The following is a 26,909-nucleotide window of genomic DNA, read 5'->3' on the forward strand; positions in this document are numbered from 1 at the left end:
GGACTGAGGGGGGAGAAGTGGCGGACTCAGCATGGGCTGGGAATCAGACTCACCTGGGGGAAATTCCAGCCTTACACTTACTAATTATGCAACCCTGGGCTTGCTGAAATGTTCGAGAGTATGCCTCCCCTAATCCAGAGAAGTAGGATAATAGCCCCCATTCGTGAGACCTGAATACGATAATCTTCTTAAAGCACTCAGCAGAGCGCCTGGCCCACCACAGTTCCTCAGTGACTTACAGCTCAATAAAAGAAAGAAAAGGTAAATTCTTCTCCATATACTTTTGCTGATAGGCATCTCTCTGTACTGCCCTTCTTTGAAAAGAAAACTCACTTAGAGTCTGTAACAAAAGTGTCTAATGAGAGATGTCCACATTTCAGGTTCTGTTTTTCTTTTTGGTTTAAGGTGAATAGGGATGTTTACACACTGATAATTCTTAGTGGCAGTTGCTGACGTGGGTCAATTTGGTCCGGGCAGGGTGGCTTGCTTTGTCTGACTAAAAACTGTTTGGCTTCAAGGGTGGCAGTCTGAGAAGGAGAGAAGGGGGTGTGCTGGCAAGGAAGACAGTCCACAGGCCACTGTGGGTTCTGAAACCAGGTACAGATGGTGACATCTCCCTATTGACCAGATCATTCACTCTCCCCTAGGTCCCCAGCTACCCTGAAACAATCCGACACCTCTTTGGTGGCCACGTTACCTAGAGGGGGTGGAAAGCCGGTTGGTAATGAAGTGCATATACTTTATGGACATATTTATAGGTAATGTTTTTGTTTCAATAAATATATATTATATATATAATTATATTACATATAATATATATAATATATATAATAAGTAAATATATCCAGTGAAGATTGCTTCCATTCAGCCCTAAATACTCTTCCTCCAAGTATTTTAACATTTATGCCCAAATCTGCAAAATAAAGTTCGTTTGTTAAAAGAATTATTTGATACTTCTTCTATCTATACATATGATTCTTAAGCTTTCTTTACTATCTACCTTGGCTATCATTTAACTCCTGAAACTATTAATAATAGTGTTAATGAATGGAAGGTGTAACATGTGAGTCTTTTGAAATATTTCTCAAAATGACAGATTTAATTCCCCAAGGACTATAAAAAAGTTTGCAAAGACCTGAACTGCAGGACTCAAATGACTTTTTTGAGGATACCAGTTTATCAGTAAAACTCCATTCATCAAATAATCTTCTGAGGGATTGCTAGGTATAAAAGTTCTTGTTTTCTCAGCTCCTCTGCTCTCTTCTTGACTATGGTGACTTGGTTACATTTGAGAGCCCATATGATAAGGAAACTTTAGCTAACTGCTCCCTTTATGTCAGACCCCTGGCAAAATGCCTTTATAGTATTTTCACTCCTTACAATATGTATGCAAGGAAAGGGTTAATATCCCCATCTGACCAATCTGGAAACTGAGACCCAGAGAAATTTAGTTCAAGGCCACATAGCTAATCAGTGGCAGCTGCGATATGAATTCTTATCATATCAAAGCCCTCTCTTTCCATCGCCATGGATTGTAATACTTAGCCCCTTCCCCACAACTTTCTCCTTATTGCTTGCCTGCTTTATTAATGTTTTTGATCCTCTACTAAGCACAATTTACCATATTTTCATACCTTCTTCAATTGTATAGACTCTTAGAAAACTGTACTTCGTGAGGATAAAATAATGCTATTCATAGTACTGAAACTACAAAGCTTTCAGGGATACCTACATGTAGATTATAAATGTTTCAGTATCACTGGGTTCCAGTCATTAGAAAATCTTGGGCTTCCAACACTCTCCAGCTAAGTTATCTGTCCCTATGCTTTTCCACACAGTCCATATACCCTTCCTCTCCTATGGTGATGGTACTGGTTGGCTTTTGTTCTGCCAAACCTGGCAGATAAAAACATTAGTCTCTATCCATTCTAATGGGCTTCATATAAATTCAAACAGAACTGATGATATGATCCTAATTTGTAGAAGGTCACCTATGGTTTACTGCAACCAACTAAATCTAAATTGAAACCTATACATTTTATAGGCAGCTCCTATATTTGACAGGGATGGGTCATTCCTTCTCATGATGCCACTTTGGGTCCAGGACAGCATAATCCTGAACGAAGGGGATAATCACCAGAAAAATCTGAACCATATGTAGAAGACCCAGGCGCCATTTCCATTGCTTTGGAATAAACTTTTAACTTACTTTTAACGTACACAAACAAGAAACAGTCTGAGTAAAAACACAGCAGATTCCTTGTTTTCAAATGTTATCTTTCTATACAAGTATTTCTTTAGATTACTATTTGGAGTATACAGCTGACAGTGTAACATTGTATTTAGACATCATCCTTCAACATTTAACCTATTCGTCAATCAACAGACAGCTTACAATTCTACTTTGTTTCAGTGACTGGATTCCTCTTAAAAGTTATTTTAAATGTGCACTAATTTAAACGTACACTAATTTAAGTGTTACGATTTAGACAATATTTAGATTTTGCAGTGAAAAATTCAATTATTATTCAATTTTTAACATTCCAAAAGTGACCATTCTTCTCTTGACATAAGAATTCACCATAGATATCTATTAGTAAGAACCTCCCTTAAAGAAAAAAAACCTATCCTCTAGAGGTTCTGATGGCCTAAGAAGGGGAGTCACACAGACCTTGATTCCAAGCCCAGTTATTTTTGGACTGAGGCAAGTTACATAGTTACATAACAAACTTAAACTTAGGCTAAAGCGTCTGTCCATGTCGATAACACTATGGCATAGTGTTAACATAAACCAGTGCTAACCCAGCAACAAAAAATATCTATTTTTCTCTCCGGTCCTTCACCCTACCTGCATCAAGTAGTACAAGCAGCATATCAAAGAGCAGGTAGATGGGCCTACAGGTCCCATCCTTTACATGCCAGTCTCCAGCACAATAATCGGCACAATGTAGCTGCACAGTACATTTTTATTAAATGGATACCAGTTAAATGTAATAGGATTACTATATTTTTTTCTAATAATATAACTACCAAAAAGTACAAAGCACCGTCAAATCCTCTTGTTCCTCAAGCATACCTATTGAAAACATTTTTCCATATTGAGATTCAATAAAGCGTGCGCGCGTGCACACACACACACACACACACACACACACACAATAATATGTCATCTTACCAAAGGCAAATTAAGAGACAGAAAAGACCATGGGCCTGAAGAATGAAGAAACAGTTCAATAGCTACAGTATATTGGTGACAGTACTAACAAAATTTTAAATAACATGTTCAGACATTAATACATGTATAATTTATACCTAACATGATCTTGTACTCATTATAATGGTAATTCATCAAGGCCAAGAAAGTGTTAAGTTTTTTTTTAGCAAACATATGACTTTGAGAATAAAAAATATTATCATGATAGTAACAGAGAGCACAGAGAATCAATCAGCAGACCAGTTTTATTTAATTGCTTCCCTATCCCTAAATACCATGGCACATCAAAGGACAAAGGTTTACGACTTTTCTCTTTTATTAAAGAAATTCTTTTTTAATGTTTATTTTTGAGAGAGAGAGAGAGAGAGAGCGAGAGCGAGCATGCAAGCAGGGGAGGGGCAGAGAGAGGGAGACACAGAATCCAAAGCAGAATCCAGGCTCTGAGCTGTCAGCACAGAGCCCAACGTGAGGCTGAACTCACGAACCACAAGATCACGACCTGAGCTGAAGTGGGATGCTTCACTAACCATCGCCCCGGTTTATAACTTTTCTACTGAGCTAATAAGCCTTATTCCACGCATCCTCTTCCAACAGAGGAAAAGTGGAGACGGGACAGCTGCTGTGCTCCTAGGGAGCTTACCTGCCGGCTTCAGTCAGATAACTTGTTGGCACAACCCCTAAAGGTTCAGGTTGGAAACAGTCCGCTCATTCTTCTGTTCACTATGAACATTAATAAAAACAGCAACAACTACCACTATATGGCTCTTCTTTTGTGCCAAGCACCATTCTAATATTCGTTCATTCATTCATTCATTGAAATCTCATTACAGTCCTGTGACCAAAGCACAGGACTAATAATATAATAATATAATAATAATTCTATTATTATATTCATTTTGCATGTAAAAAGACTGGGGCACTGACAGGTTAAATAACTTCCCAAGGTCACAGCAGCTAAGAGTGTTAGTACCTGAACTCAGACAATCTTACATATAGGCCATACTCTTAATCATTGCATGGTACTGCCTCTCATCCATCCACCTCCTCCCTCCCTCCCATCCACTTCCTACCCTGCAAGCACCAGTTTGGTAGTAGAAGATTGTGACACCACCTCTGCCCTCAAGGAGCTTATAGTCTCCTGGGTGAGACACACGGAGCTTATAATTATACTGCAGAGCATAAAGGATGCTGAGAGAGAAACCAGGCTCCCTAGAGATCTGGAGTCTATGTTCTCAGCAGAACAGGACGCAGAGTGGGTTCCCTTTATCTGATACCGGTCCACACAACCCTCACCCTCACAAGTCCAGTCACTATAGTACAAAACCTCCCCTGCCTGGTATCTTCCATCATGGGTGCCATAGGTACATCAGGAGCTAGGCATGGAGAAGGCCTATAAATGTCAAGAAGCATCAAGCTTCTATAGCAATAGATAACACTCAATAATTTATCTCTCTTGAAATTTATTCTCAAATCTTTAAGTTGCTTTAATCCTAAACGAGACTGGTAGATTTTTATGACAATAAACCTAGTGGTTAAATATGGATTCCAAAGTCCTATGATCCAAGTTTAAGTGTAGACCCAACACTTAGAAGCTGCATGACCTCAGGCAAGTTATTTGTTCTCTTTAAGTCTATGTTTTAGCTATAAAAAAAATGGGGATGAAAATAATACCTGTCTCATACAGAAGTTGTGAGAAAAATAGTAGAATAATCCATGGAATCACCCTGCACATTGCCTGGTATTCAGTGAGCACCTAAGACATTGTTATGTTATTATAGCAACATGTCTTTGAGGACTTGAAATCCTGGTGTTGGCAATTTTCCATTTATTTTCAAAAATTAAAAACATAAATTCTTCTGGTAAAACATTAAAATCTATTGCAGAGGGTAAGAAAAATAGACACACTGCCATAGTGCACTGGGTTACTTAGCGATATAAAGCTTGTTATTTAAGGCTCCCAATGTCTAGGAAATAGCTGATCACTTAGAAGGTTCTTTGAATCAAATCCATTTTGATATGTAGCTGTGAAAATACTAACTACATATGCTGTTCCATGTTGTAGGTAAAAGAACAAGCTAGACAGCTAGACTTTCCACACTGGAGTCTTAGATCTGCCACTAAATAGTATGGGAATGCTTAATGGGTTCCTGCCTCAGTTTCCTCATTTGTAAATGGGGATAATAAATACTTTCTTTGTAGGGTAGTTATAAAGATTAAATGAGCCTCTACCTACAAAGCAATTTAAAACCCTACCTGATACATTTTAGGTGGTCAATAAATGCCCTGGAATAAAAGACATGAATCCAGGAAATTTAATTATTCATCTTCCGCTTCAAGCCAGGAGCTTGGCAGTTACCCTAGAATCCGATCTCTCCCTCTCACATCCTACACCCAGTCCATTGCCAAATTCTGTTGAGTCTTCCCCTAAATATCTCTTGCATGCAACACCCCCTCTCCACTGTCATAGTCTCTGCCCTGGTTCAGACCCTCAGCATCTCTCATTCCTGAATCACCACCCGTGCTTCCGGAAGGCTCTCCCGGCTGCTATCTGCAGCATGGATGCCTGAGTGATGGTTCTAAACCATAAAGCCATTCAGTTACTCTTCCTACTGCCTCCATTTAAGTCGATTCAAGTCCCTCTCTTCTTGGAGAAGGTAATTTCCCACCCTGTGAGATGGGATACAAAGGTCTTCATGATCTGGCTTCTGACCACTTTCCAAGCCATACACTCATATCTCTTTTGCTCCTTATTTATGTTTGCTTTTCACACATGAATGTTCCCTCTTATTTCCACCACACTGGGCATGGGATTCCTGTCCTTTTGCCTGCCTGTCTTGCTCACTCCTCCTCCAAGGCTCAGCTTCCCTGAGAACCTTCTCTGAGCCCATTTGAGTTGAACTGCAGTCTTACAGTGGGCTCCTGTGGCTCCCTTTACATGTGTTATGAAGGGTGATTAGTGATCTCCTCTCTCTGCAGGGAGTCACTGTACTGTTGCCACTCTGCCTCCTGTAGCTTTGCCTCCAACACTGAATGCAATGCCTGATCCACAGAAGTCACTCAGTAAATGTTTGCTGAATGAATACGTGAATGCAAAAATGAAGCAATAAATATTCATTCCTGCTCTGCCACTGAATAGCTGCATGAGTCTGTTGTCAACAATTAGAAAAGATATTAATCATAAAATTGACTGTTCCTTTATCCCAGTATACCCTGTGTCAGCAATGCATATAAATGTTTCCTTTTTTAGTATACATATCCTTAGATCACCTCAAAGTGGGTTTTTATTTTTTTGTTAGGACATAATAAATATATACAAGCATACTTGTGAACATTTAAAAAAATTATTGAATAAATTAATGTTATTTCTCCTAATAGCCCTCATTATTGAAATGTACCCTATAGTTTACATGGAGAGAAAGCAAAATATCCAGGTAATGTGGCACCAGAGGCCAGAGGCAACAAGGGAAGTGTGGCCCTGAGAGCATTTGTAACTTCTAGTCCTCATGAACTCATGGTAGCTTGGGTTATCCTCTGACCACCGCCCGTGGGCCAGGACCTTGCTCGGTGCAGGGAATATAAAGAGTTCCTCTCTGCAACTTTCTCAGTCAGAGCATGGATCCAATATCGTCCCTCCCAAAGGCACTCTGTCTACCTTTGGCATGCCACCCCACTCACTGCCAGCATTAGCGGCCCATTGGGAGAAGAGAGTGAAGGGGAAAATCTATCAGGGAAGAGCGATGGGACAGTGTGCATAAAGGAGATGGGTAAATGCAGTAGAAAGACACCTTCTAAACAAAATACTCAGGCAAAGTTGCTTTTTGTTTGCTTCAAGTCAGAAAAATTGGGATAAAAAGATTAAAGGTTTGTCCATCTAAATGCATTTCCTTTTAGCAACTAGGAAGATTTTTCCTTTCCTTGACACTAATGTTGCTATGGCAAGAATAAAACACACCATTATTAAAATTCAAGTAATTATGAATTCCAAAAGTTTCCTATGTTTTTTGATTGGTAGCCACTTATTCATGGTTATCAATATGCATAGCAGACCAAATGTGCAATCATGGATTTTTTAAGAACTGATGAAATGTGGATAGAATGTTAATTTTATATACACATTCTGACTTGATTATAATACTTAGTAATATCTCATACTGTATGAGGTTATGTCATATAAAGATCAGGAAAAGTTCAACCTGGGCTTGTTTAAACTTCAATTACAGGGGTACCATGAATCAAATTCCTTTACAAAATAGATACTCTTCACATTTATCTAAAGCTTTTCTATTTTGTGACTTTATGAAATTACTACTACTTTTATGTAATTAAAAGATCCTAGAGGATATTTCTACATATAAGTAAGAGGAATGAACCCCATAATAACCCACAAAGTACATAAGAGAAGCTTTTCCAATTGCTATGGGGCCTATAATGTGGGGCAAAGTAACCCAAAAGCCTTCATCAGGATCTTAGGAAAAGGTAGGAAAAAGAAACTCCAAGTAAAAACAATTCACTTTGCAGAGAATAAGTGGTATATATACTATATGACTGAAAAAGAATCTAGATTATGTCTTGAAAGTAATCTAATGTTGACTTTGTACTTTGAAAGCAGTCCCTAAAATCCTTGGACTGTGAATGTTAAATCTCCTGAAATGCATGTATCTTTGATAGGGAATATACTGGTTTTAGTGTGTCATGAATTAACTCATACAATGGCAATGAAAGTGTTATCCACAGGCCACTTTCTGGATCAACTCTGTGACTGTCCTGAGAACAAAACATTTAAATCTGCTTGCACATTGACATAGCGATATTGATATTTCTCCATGTTCCCTCCTGGTTGCTAAGAGATTTACATTGGGCAGACTCTGTTGTACTCATAACAAAGCACTTTGGTCCACAAAGCATTTGCTTCAGCTCAGTGAGCCCAGAAGCTCCCTTTGCCTCACCCCTTCCCTATTTTGCTTCCAAGTCAAACAGGGGCCCAGGCCCCAAGGCAGCAGGCCTGTCATCACTACAGGAAACTGCGGTGCATAAGCCTGGCTCGGCTAACAAGTCTTATACAGAGTATTAACAGCAACGATGCGATTGTATCTTTATACAAATATATGTACCTTCTTTTCTCATGTTTCTTAGAAGCCAGCTTATCACGGTGGGAGTGGGTAAAGATGTGTGAAGAGTGGGCACTCCGTAGTGACCTCCCACAGATGAACCTAATACAGTGCAATTAGACCAGAACCTGGCAAAATATGGCAATTCCACAACTCTGCTGTGCATGACTCTGAAATATGCCTGCCAACAATTTCCTGAGTTTGTACTTTTGTGAAAATCTGTTCAAGAAGTTTATTTACAAGAATATTGAAGTAGGAAGCATCTATATTTAACATCCTGCAGCAAAGCGACTGTACCTCTCCAAACTCAATCTCATGAAGTCTGCCACATAACAAAACACAGAGAGCCTTCTTTCACAGATCCTAACTCTGAAGAATATGGCAAAGGCACCAAAAATATTCATGATCAGCCCTGAAGAGAGGTACATGTGGTGGATGAAATCTGCATGTCATTTAGAAGGCACATGCATCACTGCTCACAGCAAATTAAGATTATCTTTCCCTTGGGAATTCTCACAAAGAGACATAAAAATGCTTTATGACCTGACTTTCATATTCAGATCACAGAGTTTTAGTCAATTTTTATTAATTGCCATAGAGGAAAAGTGCTTCGGGCCCTCACTCCCCAGTGGGTACCTAGGAGTCACATTTAAGGGCACAGCCACTAAACACTCAGTAAGTACTCTCCGGCTGTAATGAAACACCACTGACCTAGAATATTCCTCCTATCTTCCCCCTGCCATAAAATATCAGTTGGGGATGATCAATGCCCATGCTTTAATCAGAAGCAATCAGCGGTGAAGGCTGCAGGTCCCTGCCCTGCCAGGGGAATTCCTGCGTTCAGGATAATCCCTCTCACCCAGCAGAGAATAACAAACCTCTGTGATTTCAGCTTCATTTAACAAAAGAAAGTCATTTCTGGCAGCTTGTTTCCATCGCACAACCTAACTAAAAGCACCTCAGAGAAAAAAGAGGCAAAAGGAGGGGAAGAAAGCAAAGCAGGAAATGACTTTTCTGCTACGTCTTTAAGGTCACAGATGTGCCTGAGAAATGCACACATGTGACAGTAGTTCTAGCACAAAAGCTCCTTTTCCAGGAGCCTAGACCTCCAACAAGTACAAAGACCGGCTCGCTGGCCTCTCCCTCAGACCCAAGTCACCGCAGTCCATTTAACCTTGACTGGGCTGGGAAGAAACTACTTTGAACTCCTTTGCAACACCTTTCTGTGTCATGGCAACATGCCCCTGCCTGTGTCAAGTGCAGGCACACCTTCCGCATCAGCACTGCAATCACCCCCACACAGGACAGACTCTCCCCCTGCCTAGCCCATCCTCTGGCCATGGTCGGCCACTGGGTTTTATCATCCGTTCCCAATTTATACTCTACACAGCACGTAAAAATAGCCCTTAATGCTTCTAACAGACGCCAGGAGGAGATTAAAACAAAAAGAATCCAGGCAAGATTTATGCTCTGGCGTATACAACTACCTTTTTCTTCCGATCCCGGGACCGTTTGCGGTGTTTCCTTTTCTTCTCAGTCTCCTCTTCAGCATTGATTTCTAAATCCCTGTTTTTCTTTAATTGTGAGGCTGCATGAGCCATAATGCATTGAAAAAGCTCTTCTCAAGCACGCAGGGCTTCCTTGTATAAGGTGATATCCTCAGGCACCTTTAACCAGGCTTACAGTAGCATTCCAATCACTGGAGAGAAACCTTTGACCAGAAGCAGGAAGACATTCAAAATGCAGAGATGCTGTCGAAGCTGAAGCTTTTAAAAACCCAAAAGACGGCTTCCAGACTTCATCCTACACCTTCCTCTACCTGAACCTTTACACGAGAGTGCAGCCATCGTAATGCATTTATCGTAGTGAAAAAGACAGCTGGGACAGAGGAAGCTGTATTATGGCTGTATCCCCTGCCACCAGCTGGAAGTGTCTAAGTGATTCCTCAGAAGGGGGAATGCTGCAAAGGATGGTTCTCTGAAGGGAAAAAAATCCAGAGTCACCACACATGCAGGAGCGAAAATCCAGCACTAATTCGGAAAACCTATTTTAGAATCCTTTGGAAAAAAGACAGGGCTGCAATTTATACATCACCACTAGTTCGGCACAGAGCATAATTTAACCCGTAATAGAATGGAGCTGTTCCTCCTTTAGTTTAACTGCTGCTGGTGACAAAATATATAAAATAAGATTTCACAAAATACACTAAATTTTGCTGAGGAGACCCTGACTGCATTACAGGGAAAACAATGCAGGCATTGCTGGCCTCAACAGTGCATCCTTTATGCTGAACTATCAGCCTAAATGCATTTTGTGGGAGAGGACTACAGAGGGGCCTGTTGTCTTTTAAAAACAACATGCTGATTACAACACATCATACAGAAAGACGTGAGCATGTTGGTGTATGGAACAGACGCCTGATTCACAGGAGTTCCCCAGGACTCTCCTCTCATGTGGTCCACGGGTCAGAGGATGGGTGCAGCACTCAGGGCTGTGGAGACACTGAAATGCAGCCCTGGCTTTCATGTCAGGGTTTGCTTCCATCACCTTACTATTTTTGCCACCTGAGTCCTCAATGACTGCAGCCTCTGAATATTCATGATGTGAAGCGGAGCGCTGGCAGTGGGGTGGCTGGGTGGCTTCTGCCAGGAGGCACACACTGGAAGAAACATACTAAGTCAGGAGCCATTTATACACACGTGGTATTCACACAGCATTAGCAAGACATGGCTAAATGGTAGACCGGATCTAAAACACTCGGGCTCTGGTAAGAAACCCTAAATTCACTAGGAAAAGGAGCAGAAAAATTTTTTTAAAAAAATGATGCTCTGTTGAAAAGACTTTGTATGTGTGCTTCCTATACTGTAAGTCCATGTGCTTCTCCCAATACAAAAAAATCTGTAACTTTGGAGATGGGTGCACTTGGCTTTGCAGGAGTGACGGCTAACGTGTGCAAAGGCTGAAGCAAGAAGTCCGAAGGTGCCACGTGAAGAGCTGCTTGGGTTCTCTGGGGCTGTGGTTTATGTGCTTCATAAAGAACCCCCAGTGGGAGCTCCTGCAAACATCCGTCCACTACATTTCTGATTCGGACATCACAGATCTTCTTCCCTGTCCCCTTGTAGGGGGCTTTACCCTCTGCCGGGCAGTGACAGGCAGTGAGAAGGGAAGATGCTGGGCCCATGGATTTCCAGTCCTGCTGCCAGTGGATGGCACACTCCTCTGGAGCCTCACCGTGAACCACCTGAAAACCAGGCAGGTCAAACTGTTCCCAAGGGGCTACTGCGTGCGCTGATGTTCATGTGCTGCTTCCCCACAGAAATCATCTTCAGCAAGAGAGAGTCCTGGAAACGTTCTCCATTGCCTACCAAACCATCATCTCGCAAGAGGGAGGAGAAAAGGAAGGAAGGGAAGTAAAGGTGACTCAGATCCAAAAGCAATAAGCCATATCTGGATCTTAGTAACAAAAATAAGTGTTTTTCTACCAGAAGAATTTTTTTTATTGTCATAGGAATAGGTGGAGTGGAGAAAAGAAGGAAAATTAAAACTTTTTTATAGTCTCCCTTTTATAAATCACCTTGCACTTTTGAGGAACATTCATACAATTTCCGTTCTTTATTTTCAGCAAGTTGAAGGACCAGCCAGCTAAAGAACTGGCTGGTTTCCCACTGGCTCCTGGGCCTTTTTTTTTCTTTCTTTGTAGACACTAATGAAACTTTAAAATATATTTATAAGTATCCTTGATCAGAGTAACCTCTTTGTCTGAGGCTGGCAAACCTATACTTTCCCATTGATCTCTATCAGCCAAAGCATACTTGGAAATTAGGAAAACGAACATTCACAGGTATTTCTTAAAACACTTTCTCTAGAATAATAGTTTGTTTTCCCCCAAATTATCCCAAAGTTGAGTCCATCACAATCTTTATGTCAACAAAATATAAAGTTTTTGTTATGTTTGATTTTGGAGTATTTCAGTAAGTGGTGGATCCATCAAAAATAAATTCTAAGGCTTGCTTGTTTAGATTTCCAATCTCACAAAAAATGTGGGGTTTTGTCCTCCATTTCTGAATCAGAAGAACTTTTGGGGCACCTGGTGGTTCAGCTGATTAACCGTCTGACTTTGGCTCAGGTCATGATCTCACTGCTCATGAGTTCGAGCCCTGCATTGGGCTCCGGGCTCTGTGCTGACAGCTCAGAGCCTGGAGCCTGCTTCGGATTCTGTGTTTCCCTCTCTGCCCTTCCCCTGCTCACGCTCTGTGTCTCTGCCTCTCAAAAATAAATAAATATTTTAAAAATAAATAAATAAACCAGAACTTTTAACAGCAATGCTGCCAAGGAAGCAGCCCTGAGGGTCTGAGATTTTGATGGTTATACTACTAAAGTCTTAGTTCCTTTCTCCCTATCCAGCCTATGCCCTGACAGGTAACTCCCTAGCTTCTTGTGTACTTACTCTCAATACAAAGGCATTTACCCAGGATAGCCACAAATACTAGTTTTTTTCCTCTCAAAGTGAACTGACAGTTCTGTCAGTAATTCTAGAAAGCAAGCCCTTATAAGAGCTAAAAATAAAACATGGAAAGAACTTTTAAAAACTTTATTCTCTGAAGATTCATAAAACTTTTCCACTTAAGTCTGAATAGGTTGCTCTCTTCTGCAAGGTTACAGAATTAGTACGAATCCCCAAAGTAGAAGGATGGTGCAGCTGGTACAAGAGTGTATCTCTGAGCAGAGAGGCAGCTCTCCGACAGCAAGAAGGAGATACAGGAATAGTATTACAGCAAGGAATAGTATTCCAATCCTGCTTCCTGACACTGGCCATGGGGGTGTACTGGACAGGATGGGGATGGCCTGGGCATGGAATATCAAAGCTGTTGAAAGTTAAAGAAAAACTATTCTTAAGCCACTCCTCTCCAGGGAAGGTGGGAGGAGAACCTGTTCTAGTTTTAGAAAAGTCCCAGGTATAGGGATTCCTAAAGCATCCTTTCTACAATAAAGTAAAAGACTGATCTTCCAAACTTGTTAGCTACAGAAATCCTTCTTTGAAGAAATCCTATGGGAAAGGCAATTACAACAAACATAACAGTGGAGCCACTTGGCTGAACTGAAAGAATGGTAGCCCAGCCCTACTGCCTACCCTTCCTGCAGAAGGCAGCCTGGGTAAGCAAATTTGAACACCAGCCAACTGAAGCAAGAAGGAGTCCTGGTCTTTTCCTTTCCTGAACCTTGGTTACCAGAATTTATGTTGAAAAGCAACTCTGGTTAAAACTTTCCTTATGATTTTGTCCAAAATAATTCCTGATTTCTTACCAAAAATGACAAATTTCATTTACAGTACTTCCTATCTGTGCGTAATGCACATAAAACTAGTACAAAAAAGTAAAAATCCCTTTTTAGCTGGATTTCTGGTGGCTGGAGTAATATTTGTACCTTGAGTGATTTCTAATCCAGGAATCACAAGTTGGTGACTAAATGTCCCACTGAAACAAAACCAAGTCAACTCATTAAGATGTTTTACAGACTTTAGATGCCAGTGAGGGAATTTTTTCTTCACAGTTGAGGTATACACCTTGCCAGGATTTTGAGATAAACTTTGACTATTACTTCAGCCAATTAATAACTTGATCCCTCTGAGGTGTCATTCTATATTGTGTCTCCACATTGTTGAACTGGGTTGACACACAAACAACGTGTGTGTGATTTCTATGAGGAGGATACTATCTCTTGGTCGTTTTGAAGTTACAGTAACTGTGCATTTTGAAAAAATATTACATAGTAATGTAGAGAAGTGGAGGATGAGAGTATACAGAAAAATGGAGGATGGGAAACCAAAAGAAAGGAAGAAAAAAAGAAAAAGAAAGAAAGAAAGAAAAAGAAAGAAAGAAAAGAAAAGGAAAAGAAAAGGAAAGAGAAAAGAAAAAGAAAAGAAAAGAAAAGAAAAGAAAAGAAAAGAAAAGAAAAGAAAAGAAAAGAAAAGAAAAGAAAAGAAGAAAATAGTTCCCATCTGCTGGGGAGGCTGTACCTTCCCAACGCTACCTCTGCTCTCGGTAATGAGCAAAGTGTGTATTTTGATGGAGGGAAAACTATTTCATACTGCACCCACTTCAGCTTCCTTGGGAACAGAGCAGCCTCACCGTGAGAGTCACAATATTTTTCCTTCACAAAGAAAAATGGATCCATCGTCATTTCATTAACTTTGGCATCCTAGATAAAGATGATGTCAAGAGACCTTGAGCAGGTTCTGAACAACGTGGGGAACAAGAAAGAAAACAAGCACTAAACCTGTCAATGGTTGTAAATGACAAAAAAGCACCCTGGGAAATACTCAACTCATCGTCATGTATTCTTCATTTTCAGATGAGACACATGAAATGCTTAAAAAAAAAAAAAAAGTTGGACAATACTGAAAGATTGGAGGTCCTTCCCACACCATTGTAGGGGTGGCACCTTCGGATAAATGAGCGCTGGCTTTGGGCCCATCTCTCTTACTGCTCAGTCTGCCCTCTGTCCCTGGAGAAGACTGTCTGTCCAACTAACTGGCCTGACCTCAGTGCTAGAGAGCCAGCTGGCCCCAAGCTGCCAGCTGCTTCTGTCACCTCACAGGTGCAGCAAGGACAGGCACATGGGGACGGTTTCCCCAAGGTCTCTCTATCACAGCCACACTGGCCAACAGCAGGGATCCCTCATGCTCCAGGGAAGACCCCCACAGGGACATCCCGGTTTTCCATCTGACCCAAAGGAGTAGATGGGTAGTGCCTGGCAGAGCACTGCGTTGGAAGCCAGCACCAAGCAGGGTGGGTGAATGAAATGTATTGCACAAGCCACTTCCTCTCTGGGCCCCTGTTCTTACGGAAGTAGGTAGCTTGGACCAAAGAACTTTGAAGCCATCATCTCACGAATCCAAAATGCTACGACCTGAAGTGATAGAAGGTTGTGGGTGTTTGGAAATAAATATACCTTTCCTATAATCTTCCTTTAAGGAGAGTTTGTAATCTATCTGGCCAATACAGTAGCCACCAGCCATATTTGGCTATTGGGCACTGAAACGTGACTAGTGTGTCTAGAATTTAAATTTTAAACTTAAAGACATATTCAATTCAGGGGTGCCTGGGTGGCTCAGTCAGTTAAGCGTCCAACTTCGAGTCAGGTTATGATCTCACGGTCCGTGGGTTCAAGCCCTATGCTGGGCTCTGTGACAGCTCAGAGCCTGGAGCCTGCTTCGGACTCTGCCCCTCCCCTGCTTGCACTCTGTCTCTGTCTCTGTCTTTCTGTCTCTGTCTCTCTCAAAAATAAATAAACATTAAAAAAAACATATTCGATTCAAATACTGGAACACATTTAAGTGTGTCTAAAACAACCTGGATTTGGGAATCTACTTTTTCAACTTTAAACTTTAGTTGAAAAATACAGATCAAGTATTTCCAGTAATTTAGCATCCAAATTAAGACATAAAATAAATGGATTTCAAGAAAAAAGAAATATAAAATACTTCAGTAATAACTTTATATATTAAGTCATGTTGAAATGAGACTATTTTGGATATGTTCAGTTAAATAAAACATATTAAAATAAATTTAACTTTTTAAAAAGGTCTTGAAATGTGGCTGTTAGAAATTTGAAAATATATGTGTGGCTCACACTATAGTGATAGTCTATATAAAGAGTGTGTATTAACAAAAAGAGGGCCTTATTTGCCAGAAATTATCTTCCCAAAGACAGATATTTCTCCAAAACAGCATTAGAAGACACTCAGCACTCAGTCATGCTTTCTGTTTGAAAAGGCGAAGCACACAAAGGTAGTATGTTCTCAGGCATTTGTGCTAAAAGAACCATTCAGGCGCTCATGGACTCGCCCATTCACCCTGTTGGTCATTGTGGTTAGCACCTGGGACATACAGATGACTGGAACTTGGTTCCTGCCCTCAAGCAATGGATGGGAGAGAGAGACAAGTTAACCAGCAATTACAGCGCATGTTCAGATGCTGTGGAAGCAGAGCGGGGCATAGTGAAGAGTTCACCCAGAAGAGTGCTACTCAGTCAGGAATGAAGTCCCTCTTTATCAGCCACAGAGCTCACAGTTTCACAATTTGACCCCCGCACAGTCCAGTCACTTAGCCAACTGCTCAAGCACTGTGGATTTCCCTTTATGGTCCAGGTGCTGTTATAGGCACTGGTGATGCCAGTGGTGAGTAAGACAGAGGAGGCCCAGTGCCTTGCAGCTTCCATTCTTGTCAGTGTGGGATGGCGGGGGGGGGGGGGGGGGGGGGGGGGGGAGGGGGGGAGTAAGAAAACAGATACAGGAAGAAGATAGCTTCGGGAGTTCCAAGTGTTGTGAAGGAAATAAAGTTTCGTGACCAAATTGAAAGTGACTGGGTAGGAACTACTGTTCATGGACTCCGCCTCTTTCCATTTTTGATTCTCCAGGAAAAATAAATGAAGATGGTGAGGAGACAATTGAGTTGAGTCTTCCACTCCATTAGGGTAGGGATTCCCTCACATGGCCTAAACTAGGACACTGATTACAGTGGCAGATGGTGAATGTAAATGTTTTCTCAAGTAATGTGCTCGCTTCAAAGACAGCTATTACTAAAGATAAACAATAGATGCTTTTGTATCACTTCTCTCGTGAACTATGTGGATACGTATAGCTTCCATCACCTTTTCTTAATTGACAGTTTAATAACTATTCCAATAGCATGGATGTCATATGTCTACTAAGTAATAGAATAAATTTTCCTATGGATCTTGTGGAGATAAATCTCATTGTTTCATAGGAAACATAACATATTTTATGAGAGGATATTCTTTAGATATTTCACTAAACTCTTGTTATTTAATGTTTATACAATAATCATATTTGAAGTGGCCCAATGCAAAGACAGTGCAAGCAAGCAGGGTCAAACAGCTCTTACCCCAACCTCGCTACATATGGCTATGAGACCTTAGAGAAGTCCCTTATCCTTCCTCAGTCTTTACTCCAGTATCTGCAAAAGGAAAGGAACTCTAAAGTCTTTCTCCCAGAATACACACTCTGTGATGCCAAAATACAATTATAGGAAGGACAATGATTGACTTATGTGCTCTTCTTCTGTTGGTATGTTCTGGTCAAGATATAAGGAAAGTAAGCCCACTTTTAAAACATTTCTTTTAAGGGGTGCTGGGTGGCTCAGTCAGTTGAGTGTCCAACTTAGGCTCAGGTCATGATCTCATGGCTCGTGGGGTCCAGCCCCACGTTGGGATCTGTGCTGACATTTCAGAGCCTGGAGCCTGCTTCAGATTCTGGGTCTCTTTCTCTCTCTGCCCCTCCCTCACTTGCACTCTGTCTCTCTCTGTCTCTCAAAAATAAATAAAACGTAAAAAAATTTTTTTTAATATTTCTTTTAAGAGGAAACTGAAAGTCAAAGGTATGAAGGAGATAGGATTTAAAAATTCAGGAATCTGCTGGCCTACTCTGTGATCATTTGCTAACACTGTATATGAGGGATAGAGTGGTGCATAAGAAAGTAAAGGTTCTTGTGGTGCCTGGGTGACTCAGTTAAGTGTCTGACTCTCGGTTTTGGCTCAGGTCATGATCTCACAGTTTGTGGGTTCGAGCCCTTTTTCTGGCTCTGCCCTGCCAGCCTGAAGCCTGCTTGGGATTCTCTCCCTCCCCACTCTCTGCGTACCTTCCTGCCACCCACACTCTTTGTCAAAATAAATAAATAAATAAATTTTTTTTTAAAGAAAGCAAATGTCCTTATTTTTAGAAATTTTTTAGTTCACTCATGAGGTCATCTATAGTGACCAAGGATAGTATAATAATGACGACTGAGCACTGTGCCAGAGAGGATGGAAAGGAAATCAGCCAGATATTCACACTATAACTCAGGTAATAATTCACCGTACTTTAGACCATATCAATCATGCAGAGATTTCCATCTGACAAAAAAGAAAAAAGTCTATTTTCTCAGATTTGACACTGACTTACTGCTAGAGAAAAGACCTATATACAAAGTTTATAGACCTTTCCTCATGTAAAATGGAAATAATGGTATCTGCTTATTGCTAGTATGCTTTGATCACTAATGTTTATGAAACAATATGATCACAGAAGACAAAAACAGTACATGTAATCACAAGGCATTCCACAGGGTCTCCAAGTGCATTTAGGATCTGCCTCTTCCTACCTTACTACAGTAAGTCTTGGTAGGCTTTCTCTCTTACATTGCTTCACAAGGCCAATTATAAATTAGACAAATTAAACTTTCTGTTGTATGTTCCATAACCTTGTACCTTTTTACCTGCCCTTCTATTATATTATGTTAGGATATAATCACAAGGGTTAGTAACATTTGAAAAAAAACAAACAAACAGAAGTAGATTCATAAATACAGAGAACTTGTGGTTGCCAGAGGGGAGAAGTGTGTGCGGATGGGCAAAACAGGTGAAGGCGTTAAGAGGTGAAAACTTCCAGCTATAAGATAAACAAGTCATGGGGATGAAAAGTACATCATAGGAACTATAATCAGTTGTATTACAATAACTTTGTATTGTAACAGGTAGTAACTAGACTTATCGTGAGCACTTTGTGAAGTATTTATAGTGTATCCTTGAACAACATGGGGGTTAGGGGCACCAACTCTCTGCACAGTTGACTTCTGACTCCCTAAAAACTTAACTGCTAATAGCCTACTATTGACTAGAAGTCTTACCAATAACATAAACAGTTGATTAACACATATTTTGTATATGTATTATATATACTATCTTACAATGAAGTAAGCTAGAGAAAAGAAAGTGTTATAATGAAGAAGAAAAAATACATTTACAGTATTGAACTATATTTCTTTAAAACAAGTATGTGTTGAGCTGATCGATGCAGCTCAAATCCATGCTGCTCAAGGGTCAGGTGTGACGGTCGAATCACTATGTTGCAGGCTGGAAACTAATAGAATATTGTCGTGCCAACTGGACTTCAATTTTTTTTCAACGTTTATTTATTTTTTTGGGACAGAGAGAGACAGAGCATGAATGGGGGAGGGGCAACTGGACTTCAATTTTTAAGGAATAAAGTTTGACTATTCAAAATATTCTGTTTGGCATATAAGGTTATATGTCTGGAAAAAATAAGTTATGACACCCTTTAAAAAAAGATAAGAGTTGAAAATAATTTTCTTATTCTTTTCCAATTTTTCTTTTTTAAAAAAGGGTGGGGTAGAGGGTGTATCTTTCCAAATACTATGAAGTGTAGCTTGATTCAGGCAGATTTCATCCTATTCATTTTTTTGTATTTTCTAAGGTAAGGGTCAGCAAACATTTTTGTTAAAGGCCAGATAGTAAGTATTTTGGGCTCTGTAGGCCAGATAGTCTCTGTTGTAGTTATTCAACTTTGTCGCTGCAATGCAAAAAGCAGCCAGAGACCACATATAAACCAGTGAATGTGGCTAGGATCCAATAAAACTTTATTTATGGATACTGCAATTGGAATTTCACATAATTTTCACGTGTCATCAAGTATTATTCTTCCTTTGATTTGTTTTTAACCATTTAAAAATGTAAATACGATTAGCTTGTAGGCAATTCAAAAACAAGGTCGGATTTGGCCCAAGGTCCACAGTTTGCTGACCCCTCTTCCAAGGCATCATATCGCTTGCGACATACTGTTCTGAGGGTTTTTGAAAAATAGAGTGAATGAACACTAGTGTCCAAAACGGATGCTTGGAATGTTTATGTGTATACACATGTATATACATACATAGTGTGACTGTGTGTATATTTGCAAAAGAATCTACCCTTTGTATTTGAACATAGTAACTGTCATTTGAGTCATAGAAAGACATTACTATGGGTGTTTTCTATCCTATGTACAGACAAGTCAAAGGTCTTTATTAACTCACTCATTGAAATATATTTGTTGGACACTTCCCTTATGAAGTAGCATGATCCGACACATGTATTTATGACACCCAAACTCAACAAGTGTTCGGTAGTATGAGGAAGAGAGCAATTTGAAGTAGAACAACTGATCCCATACATAGTTCTATTTGAGGAGCATTTGCCCTGTAGTGAGCCTTCAACAGGACCCAAACCACGATATTCTCTATGCAGTACACTGGCCATGTGGTTCACTTTTGCTTTCTATTTCTTCCCCTACAAAGTTCCAATGTTTTATTTGTAATTTGCTATCATATTCTAAATATTTCCTGTTAAGTGACTTCAAATCCTTTGTAGAGCAAAGCACTGGAATAAACAAATATTTACAGAGTATCTCCTGTATTTCTAATACTCTACTAAAACTAATAGAAAATGAAAGAGAACATGCATAACCTTGTGTTTTAATATCAGAATCATGATTACAGACTTACATGCTTCTTTTCGGCATTATTTCATTACAAGAACTAAACTTGGACGTTTGTCAATAGTAAATGAATGGTACGATTTTCAAACAACTAGCTGGCAAAGATGTGGACGCAATGGAAGAATGCGCTTAGAGCTATGATCTCCAAGGACCTCTATCTGCTCTGATGGAGAGTGGATTGTCCTTTAAGAAACATAAGATAGGTTTGTTCCTCTTCTTCTGTCTCCAACCTCCTCCCTCACCCCAACACATACACTCTACCGTTATTCAGAGAAAGGGAAAGGCCAGATGGTTTGGGGGATTAGCAATGAGGAAAGGCCCAAGTTTCACCTCACGATTGTTATTAAATTCTAGTGCGGATTGGCAGGGATACAAAACTCAGGCCATCTGAGAGCTCTTGGGGAGTGTTGGTCCATTTCCTAATGAGCAGGTGTTGACATGGAAAAAGCTGCCTATACAACAGTGCTGCAGGCACAGAGCCGCTACAGATCCGGAGATGTGGAGAATCTTCCTCAGTGTTTCCTCCCACCTGAGAAACCATGCGTTCAATTCTACACACCCAGACGTGTTCTGTACCTTCCTGCAGCATACCCAATAAAATATATCAATAAAATATTCAATCCATGGTCTATCCTGCAGAGGTGGTGATTTCACAACACTTTGCCTTTAAAAATTCTCTCCAGCATCTACTTAATTTAAATCTAATTTAATTTGGGTCCCACAAAATTTCAATAACCCCTTGTAGACATCCTTGTGCATACATATTGCACACTGCATTAACTATTTCCTGGATGGAAATTGGCCTCAATAGTCCAGTCAATGAAAATAAAATATACACCAAAATCTTCAATATGGAGATTTTTTTTTCACAGACATGATACTAAAATCTAGTAACATTTAGCTGAAGTCTATATTCCATAAGTGGTGATAGTAGGGTTTACTAAATAGAAATACCACTTTACCACAGACATGTAATGTGTTTTACCATGTCAGGGAGCTGATCAGTTAGAATGGAAAGAAAAGCACAGAATTATGGCAAGTAGTTTAACACAGATCCAATATATATGCCATTTTCAACTATGATTTTCCAGCCAACTGATTCTTTTAAAGACTCAGGAAGCCATGAATATTTGACTTATAAAAAAGGAATAAGAATGCTGATTCTGCTTCCAACCAAAATGTCTGTAAGTCATTTTAATAACGGTGATGTTTTCAAATAAAAACATGATGCTTATAAGAAAAGAATTTCCCCCATCTTTATGAGTTCTTGTGAATGTTAACAGCAAAAGCAAAAATCCTAAGGAAACTACTATATTTCATGATGCCATGTTCTACTAGGATGATAATAAAATCCGTCTTTTGTATAAGTAGATCATCTCAAGCTTTAGGTAACTCTAGAGATTTTATAAAGCTCCACAGATCTTATTACATAGAGTGTAGCAATTTAAAAATGCAAATAATTCTGTAAGTTGTGGCTGTGTAAGGCTTTTAAAAGTCATTTTATTTATTTTTCATGTCTTCAACATATATGCTAAAAATTTTAAATTGTGGATTAAAAACAGGAAAATCATATTGCATTACCTTATACCTGTTAGAATGGCTATTCAAAAAGACAAGAAATAGCAAGTGTTGGCGAGGATGTGGAAGAAAAAGGAATCCTTGTGCAGCGTTGGTGGGAATGTAAATTGGTGCAGTAAAAACAGTATGGAGGTTCCTCAAAAAATTAAAAATAGAATTACCATATGATCCAAGGATTCCACTACTGGATATTTACCCAAAGAAAACTAAAACACTATTCAAAAAGATATGCACACCCCTATATTTACTACAGCATTATTTATAATTGCCAAAATAAGGAAGCAACCTACGTGCCCACTGGGAGATAAACAGATAAAGAAGATGTGATATATGTATGTATGTGTATGTACACACATACACACACACACACAGTGAAATATTAGTCATAAACAAGAATAACACCTTGGCATTTGTGACAACATGGATCGACCTAGAGGGTATTATGGTAAGTGAGATAAATCAGACAAAGGCACATGCTATAATTTCACTTATATATGGAATCTTAAAAAAAAACAACAAATCAGCAAACAAACAATAGCAAATATAGACCCATAAGTACAGAGAACAGGTGGTTGTCAGAGGGAAGAGGGGCAGGAGTTGATGGGTAAAACAGATAAAGGGGATTAAGAATACACTTGACAACAACAGCAAAACAACAAACAACAACAAACACTGAAAACAGAATTACCAAATGAGTCAGCAATTCCATTTCTGGGTATGTATCTGAAGGAAACAAAATCACTATCTTGAAAAGGTATCCATGCCCCATGTTTTATTTACAATAGTCAAAACATGGAAACAGTCTAAGTGTCTATGGACAAACAAGTGAATAAAAAAAAAAATCTTACACACACACCTACCCACCTACACACGCCCCCCACATGCACACACATACAGAGGAATATTAGTCAGCCACAATAAGGAAGATAATTCTGCCATTTGTGACAGCATGAATGGACCTTGAGGGCATTATGCTAAGTGAAATGAGTCAGTCGGAGAAAGACAAATACTGTATGATCTTATATATAGAATCTAAAAACACTAAACTCATAGATACAAAGAGGGGGTGGGTGAAGGTGGTCAAAAGGTACAAACTTCCAGTTATAAGATAAATAATTTCTGGGAATATAATGTATGGCATGGTGAGTAAAGTTAACAGTAGTGTATCATATATTTGAAACTTGCTAAGAGAGTAGACCTTAAAAGTTCTCAACACAAGAAAAAAGTTTGTAGGTGATGGATGTTCAATAAACTTACGGTAGTAATTATTTTGTAATATATACATTTATCTGATCATCATGTTGTGCACCTAGAACTACTACAATGCTGTCAATTCTATCTTAAGTAAAACTGGAAAAATAATCATATTGCCATCATTCAGAAATAACCACCATTAACATTTTTGTTATATATCCTTTTAAGCCTTTTTTGTGCATACAAGTATTTACATGTAAGTATCTTACCAAAAGTAGAATACCACAAGTAGCTTCACAATCTGCTTTTAAATATATATTATGTACCAACTATATATAATGAACATCCATACAGGTCACTAAATATTCCTCTGTAACTTTTAAATGGTTGTATACTATTTCATGTGACAAATCTGTCATATTAAAAAAAAAATCAGCCCCCTTCCATTAGACATTTAGGTCACCTCCAATTTCCCCATGAGAGAATCAATGCTAAAAATGACCACTCTTTTCACCAGATGAGTTCACACACTCATAAGTAATGTTGGATAAATGTCCAGAGGTACATTTCCAAAAAGGTGAAACAAATATGACTTAACAGCGAGGCATAAATATATACTTGCAGATTGGTAGAATTAAACTGCATTTCCATTATCACATGCCCAACTCCACTTACATTTTCTGTGTCCAACAATTGCTCTACTGACAGACAAGATGAGAAACCTAGAGAAATATCTTACCTATGATAAGGTACTTAATTACCTTTCATATTACCTATAGTTTATCTACAACATCGAAGACTCAACCTATTTTTAAGCACCAAATCAACATATCCATGATAATTTTCACCAGTGCCACATTTTCAATTCTTAAAATATTATGGACCAAAACACAGCTTGAAACTCTATTGGTTTGGGATTGTGCAAGTAACCAAAATACACAATTACTTATAAAACAAAAACATATAAACAATCAAAATTTTCCTAAGTATTAACGGGAGAAAAGGAGTTGCTTTTGATTAAACACCAAAGAACTCAATGTTATGCAAATTCCAGAAAGATACAGCACGAAGACTGCTGTATCATGATACTGATAAGACTATTTGCACAAAATTGCCAAATTTATGACAATTTCTCCATAATAGTATATATGTGATAGATTGCAAAAATGGTACTAATTCTCCCCTGCCCCACAACCACAGTCATTTGGAATTGGTGATGAAGTCCATTTTTCAAACTTGTAAATCTGGGCTCTTCTTGTGACTTACTTTGATCAAAAAAATATGGATAAAAAGCAATTCTGTCATAAAACAAGACTAGGCTTCAAGAGAATTTGCACATTTTCATTCTGTCTAAGAACACTGCAGAGCCACTATATAACAACTCTGGCTTAGCAGAGCCTCCGAGCAGACTGGCAGCTGAGCAAAGACCCCCATGTGAACCTGCCTGGACTCTAAGAACTTCTTAGGTAATCCCAGCCCAAATGGCCTACTCACAGATAAATAAATGATTATTATTTTAATTTACTAATTTTGGGGTGGCTTGTTATGCATTACAAGTAATTGGTACTAAAAAAAGTCAAAGAATACAATTTACAATACTATAAATAATTACTAGGGACTAGATGTTAAAAAGATAAGTGAATATTATGAGTAACTTTATGCCAATAAATTCAAAATTTAAATGAAATGGACAAATTCCTCAATAAAATTACAACTTACTAAAACTGACAAAAACTGAACAGGAAAATTTGAGAGAATATTTTTTTAAAAGAAATTGAAATCGGGGTGCCTGGGTGGCTCAGTCGGTTGAGCGTCCGGCTTCGGCTCAGATCATGATCTCGCAGTCTGTGAGTTCTAGCCCCATGTCGGGCTCTGTGCTGACAGCTCAGAGCATGGAGCCTGCTTCGGATTCTGTGTCTCCTTCTCTCTCTGCCCCTCCCCTGCTCGCTCTCTCTCTCTCTCTCTCTCTGTCAAAAATAAACATTAAAAAAAATTTTAAAGACATTGAAATCATGTAATATCATCTCACGAGAGAAACTCCACACTCATATGGTTTCACTGATGAGTTTAATTAAATTCCTAGGTAAGAAATATCAATATTACACCAACTCTAGAAAAGCCAAACAGACCAATAACTAGTAACAAAATTGAGTGATAAATCAAAAAACTCTCAACAAACAAAAGCCTAGGACCAAATGGATTCACAAGTGAATTCTACCAAATATTTAAAGAAGAGTTTATACCTATTCTTCTCAAAGTGTTCTGAGATATAGAAGAACAAGGAAAGCTTTCAAATACATTTTACGAGGCCAGTAGTACCCTGATACCCAAAACAAACAAAAGACACCACACAAAAAAGAAAGAAAACTAAAGGCCTCAATAAAATATAAACAAATTGCATTAAACAACACATTGAAAAGATTATTCACCATAACCAAATGGGATTTATTTCAGGGATATAAAGCCGGTTCAATATTCACAGATCAACATGAAACACCACATCAACAAAATGACAGTTAAAAATCATGATCATCTCAATAAATGCAGAAAAAGCATCTGAAAAAATTCAACATCCATTCATGACAAAAAGTCTCAACAAAGTGGGTTCAGAGGAAACATACCTCAATACAATAAAGGGCATATATGAAAAACTCATAGCTGACATTATACTCAATGGGGAAAAACTGAGAGCTTTCCCCTCTAAGATCAGGAACAAGACAAGGATGTCCACTCTCACCACTTTTATTCAACATAGTACTGGAAGTTGTAGCATAGTAATAAGAAAGAAAGAAAGAAAGAAAGAAAGAAAGAAAGAAAGAAAGAAAGAAAGAAAGGAAGGAAGGAAGGAAGGAAGGAAGGAAGGAAGGAAGGAAGGAAGGAAGGAAGAAAGAAAGAAAGAAAGAAAGGAAGAAAGAAAGAAAGAAAGAAAGAAAGAAAAAAAGAAAGAAAGAAAGAAAGAAGAAAGAAAGAAAGAAATAAAGAAAAGAAAAGAAAAGAAAGAAAGAAAGAAAAAGGAAGGAAGGAAGGAAGGAAGGAAGGAAGGAAGGAAGGAAGAAAAGAAAGAAAGAAGGAAGGAAAGAAGGAAAGAAAGAAAGAAAGGAAGGAAGGAAGGAAAGAAGAATGAAAGAGCAATCCAAATTGATTAAGAAGAAGTTAAACTGTCACTATTTGCAGGTGATGTGATATTATACATAGCAAACCGTAAGGACTTACCCAAAGAAGAATTAGAAATAATAAGTGAATTCAGTAAAGTTGAAGGATACAAGATTAATACACAGAAACTGGTTGCATTTCTATACACTAATAATGAAGTGGTGGAAAAAGAAATTAAAAGAACAATTCCATTTACAACTGCACCAAAAAGAATAAAATACCTAGGAATAAACTTAAGCAAGGAGGTAAAAGACCTATACTCTGAAAACTATAAAACATTGATGAAAGAAATTGAATCGGACACAAACAAATGGGAAGATATTCCATGCTC

At 38.9% G+C, this 26,909-nt stretch overlaps 1 protein-coding gene across 4 annotated transcripts in view; it reads right to left on the reverse strand.

The window, feature by feature from the left end:
* The window catches only part of ANK3 (ankyrin 3), a 679,804-nt gene that overhangs the window by 328,053 nt on the left and 324,842 nt on the right, over positions 1–26,909 (reverse strand). The window contains exon 1 of one of the 4 annotated variants that reach the window (XM_053207648.1): positions 9,810–10,981. The exons of 1 other annotated variant lie outside the window; for it this stretch is intronic. In XM_053207648.1, coding sequence (XP_053063623.1) covers positions 9,810–9,923 — 114 coding nt within the window. In that variant the 5' untranslated portion in view covers positions 9,924–10,981. Of the gene's footprint in view, positions 1–9,809; positions 10,982–26,909 lie in introns of those variants that run through there. 2 more of the 4 variants (XM_027062065.2, XM_027062066.2) reach the window with 2 other exon arrangements.

This window comes from Acinonyx jubatus, chromosome D2 (assembly GCF_027475565.1).
Source record: "Acinonyx jubatus isolate Ajub_Pintada_27869175 chromosome D2, VMU_Ajub_asm_v1.0, whole genome shotgun sequence".
In the NCBI taxonomy this organism is placed as follows: Eukaryota; Metazoa; Chordata; class Mammalia; order Carnivora; family Felidae; genus Acinonyx; species Acinonyx jubatus.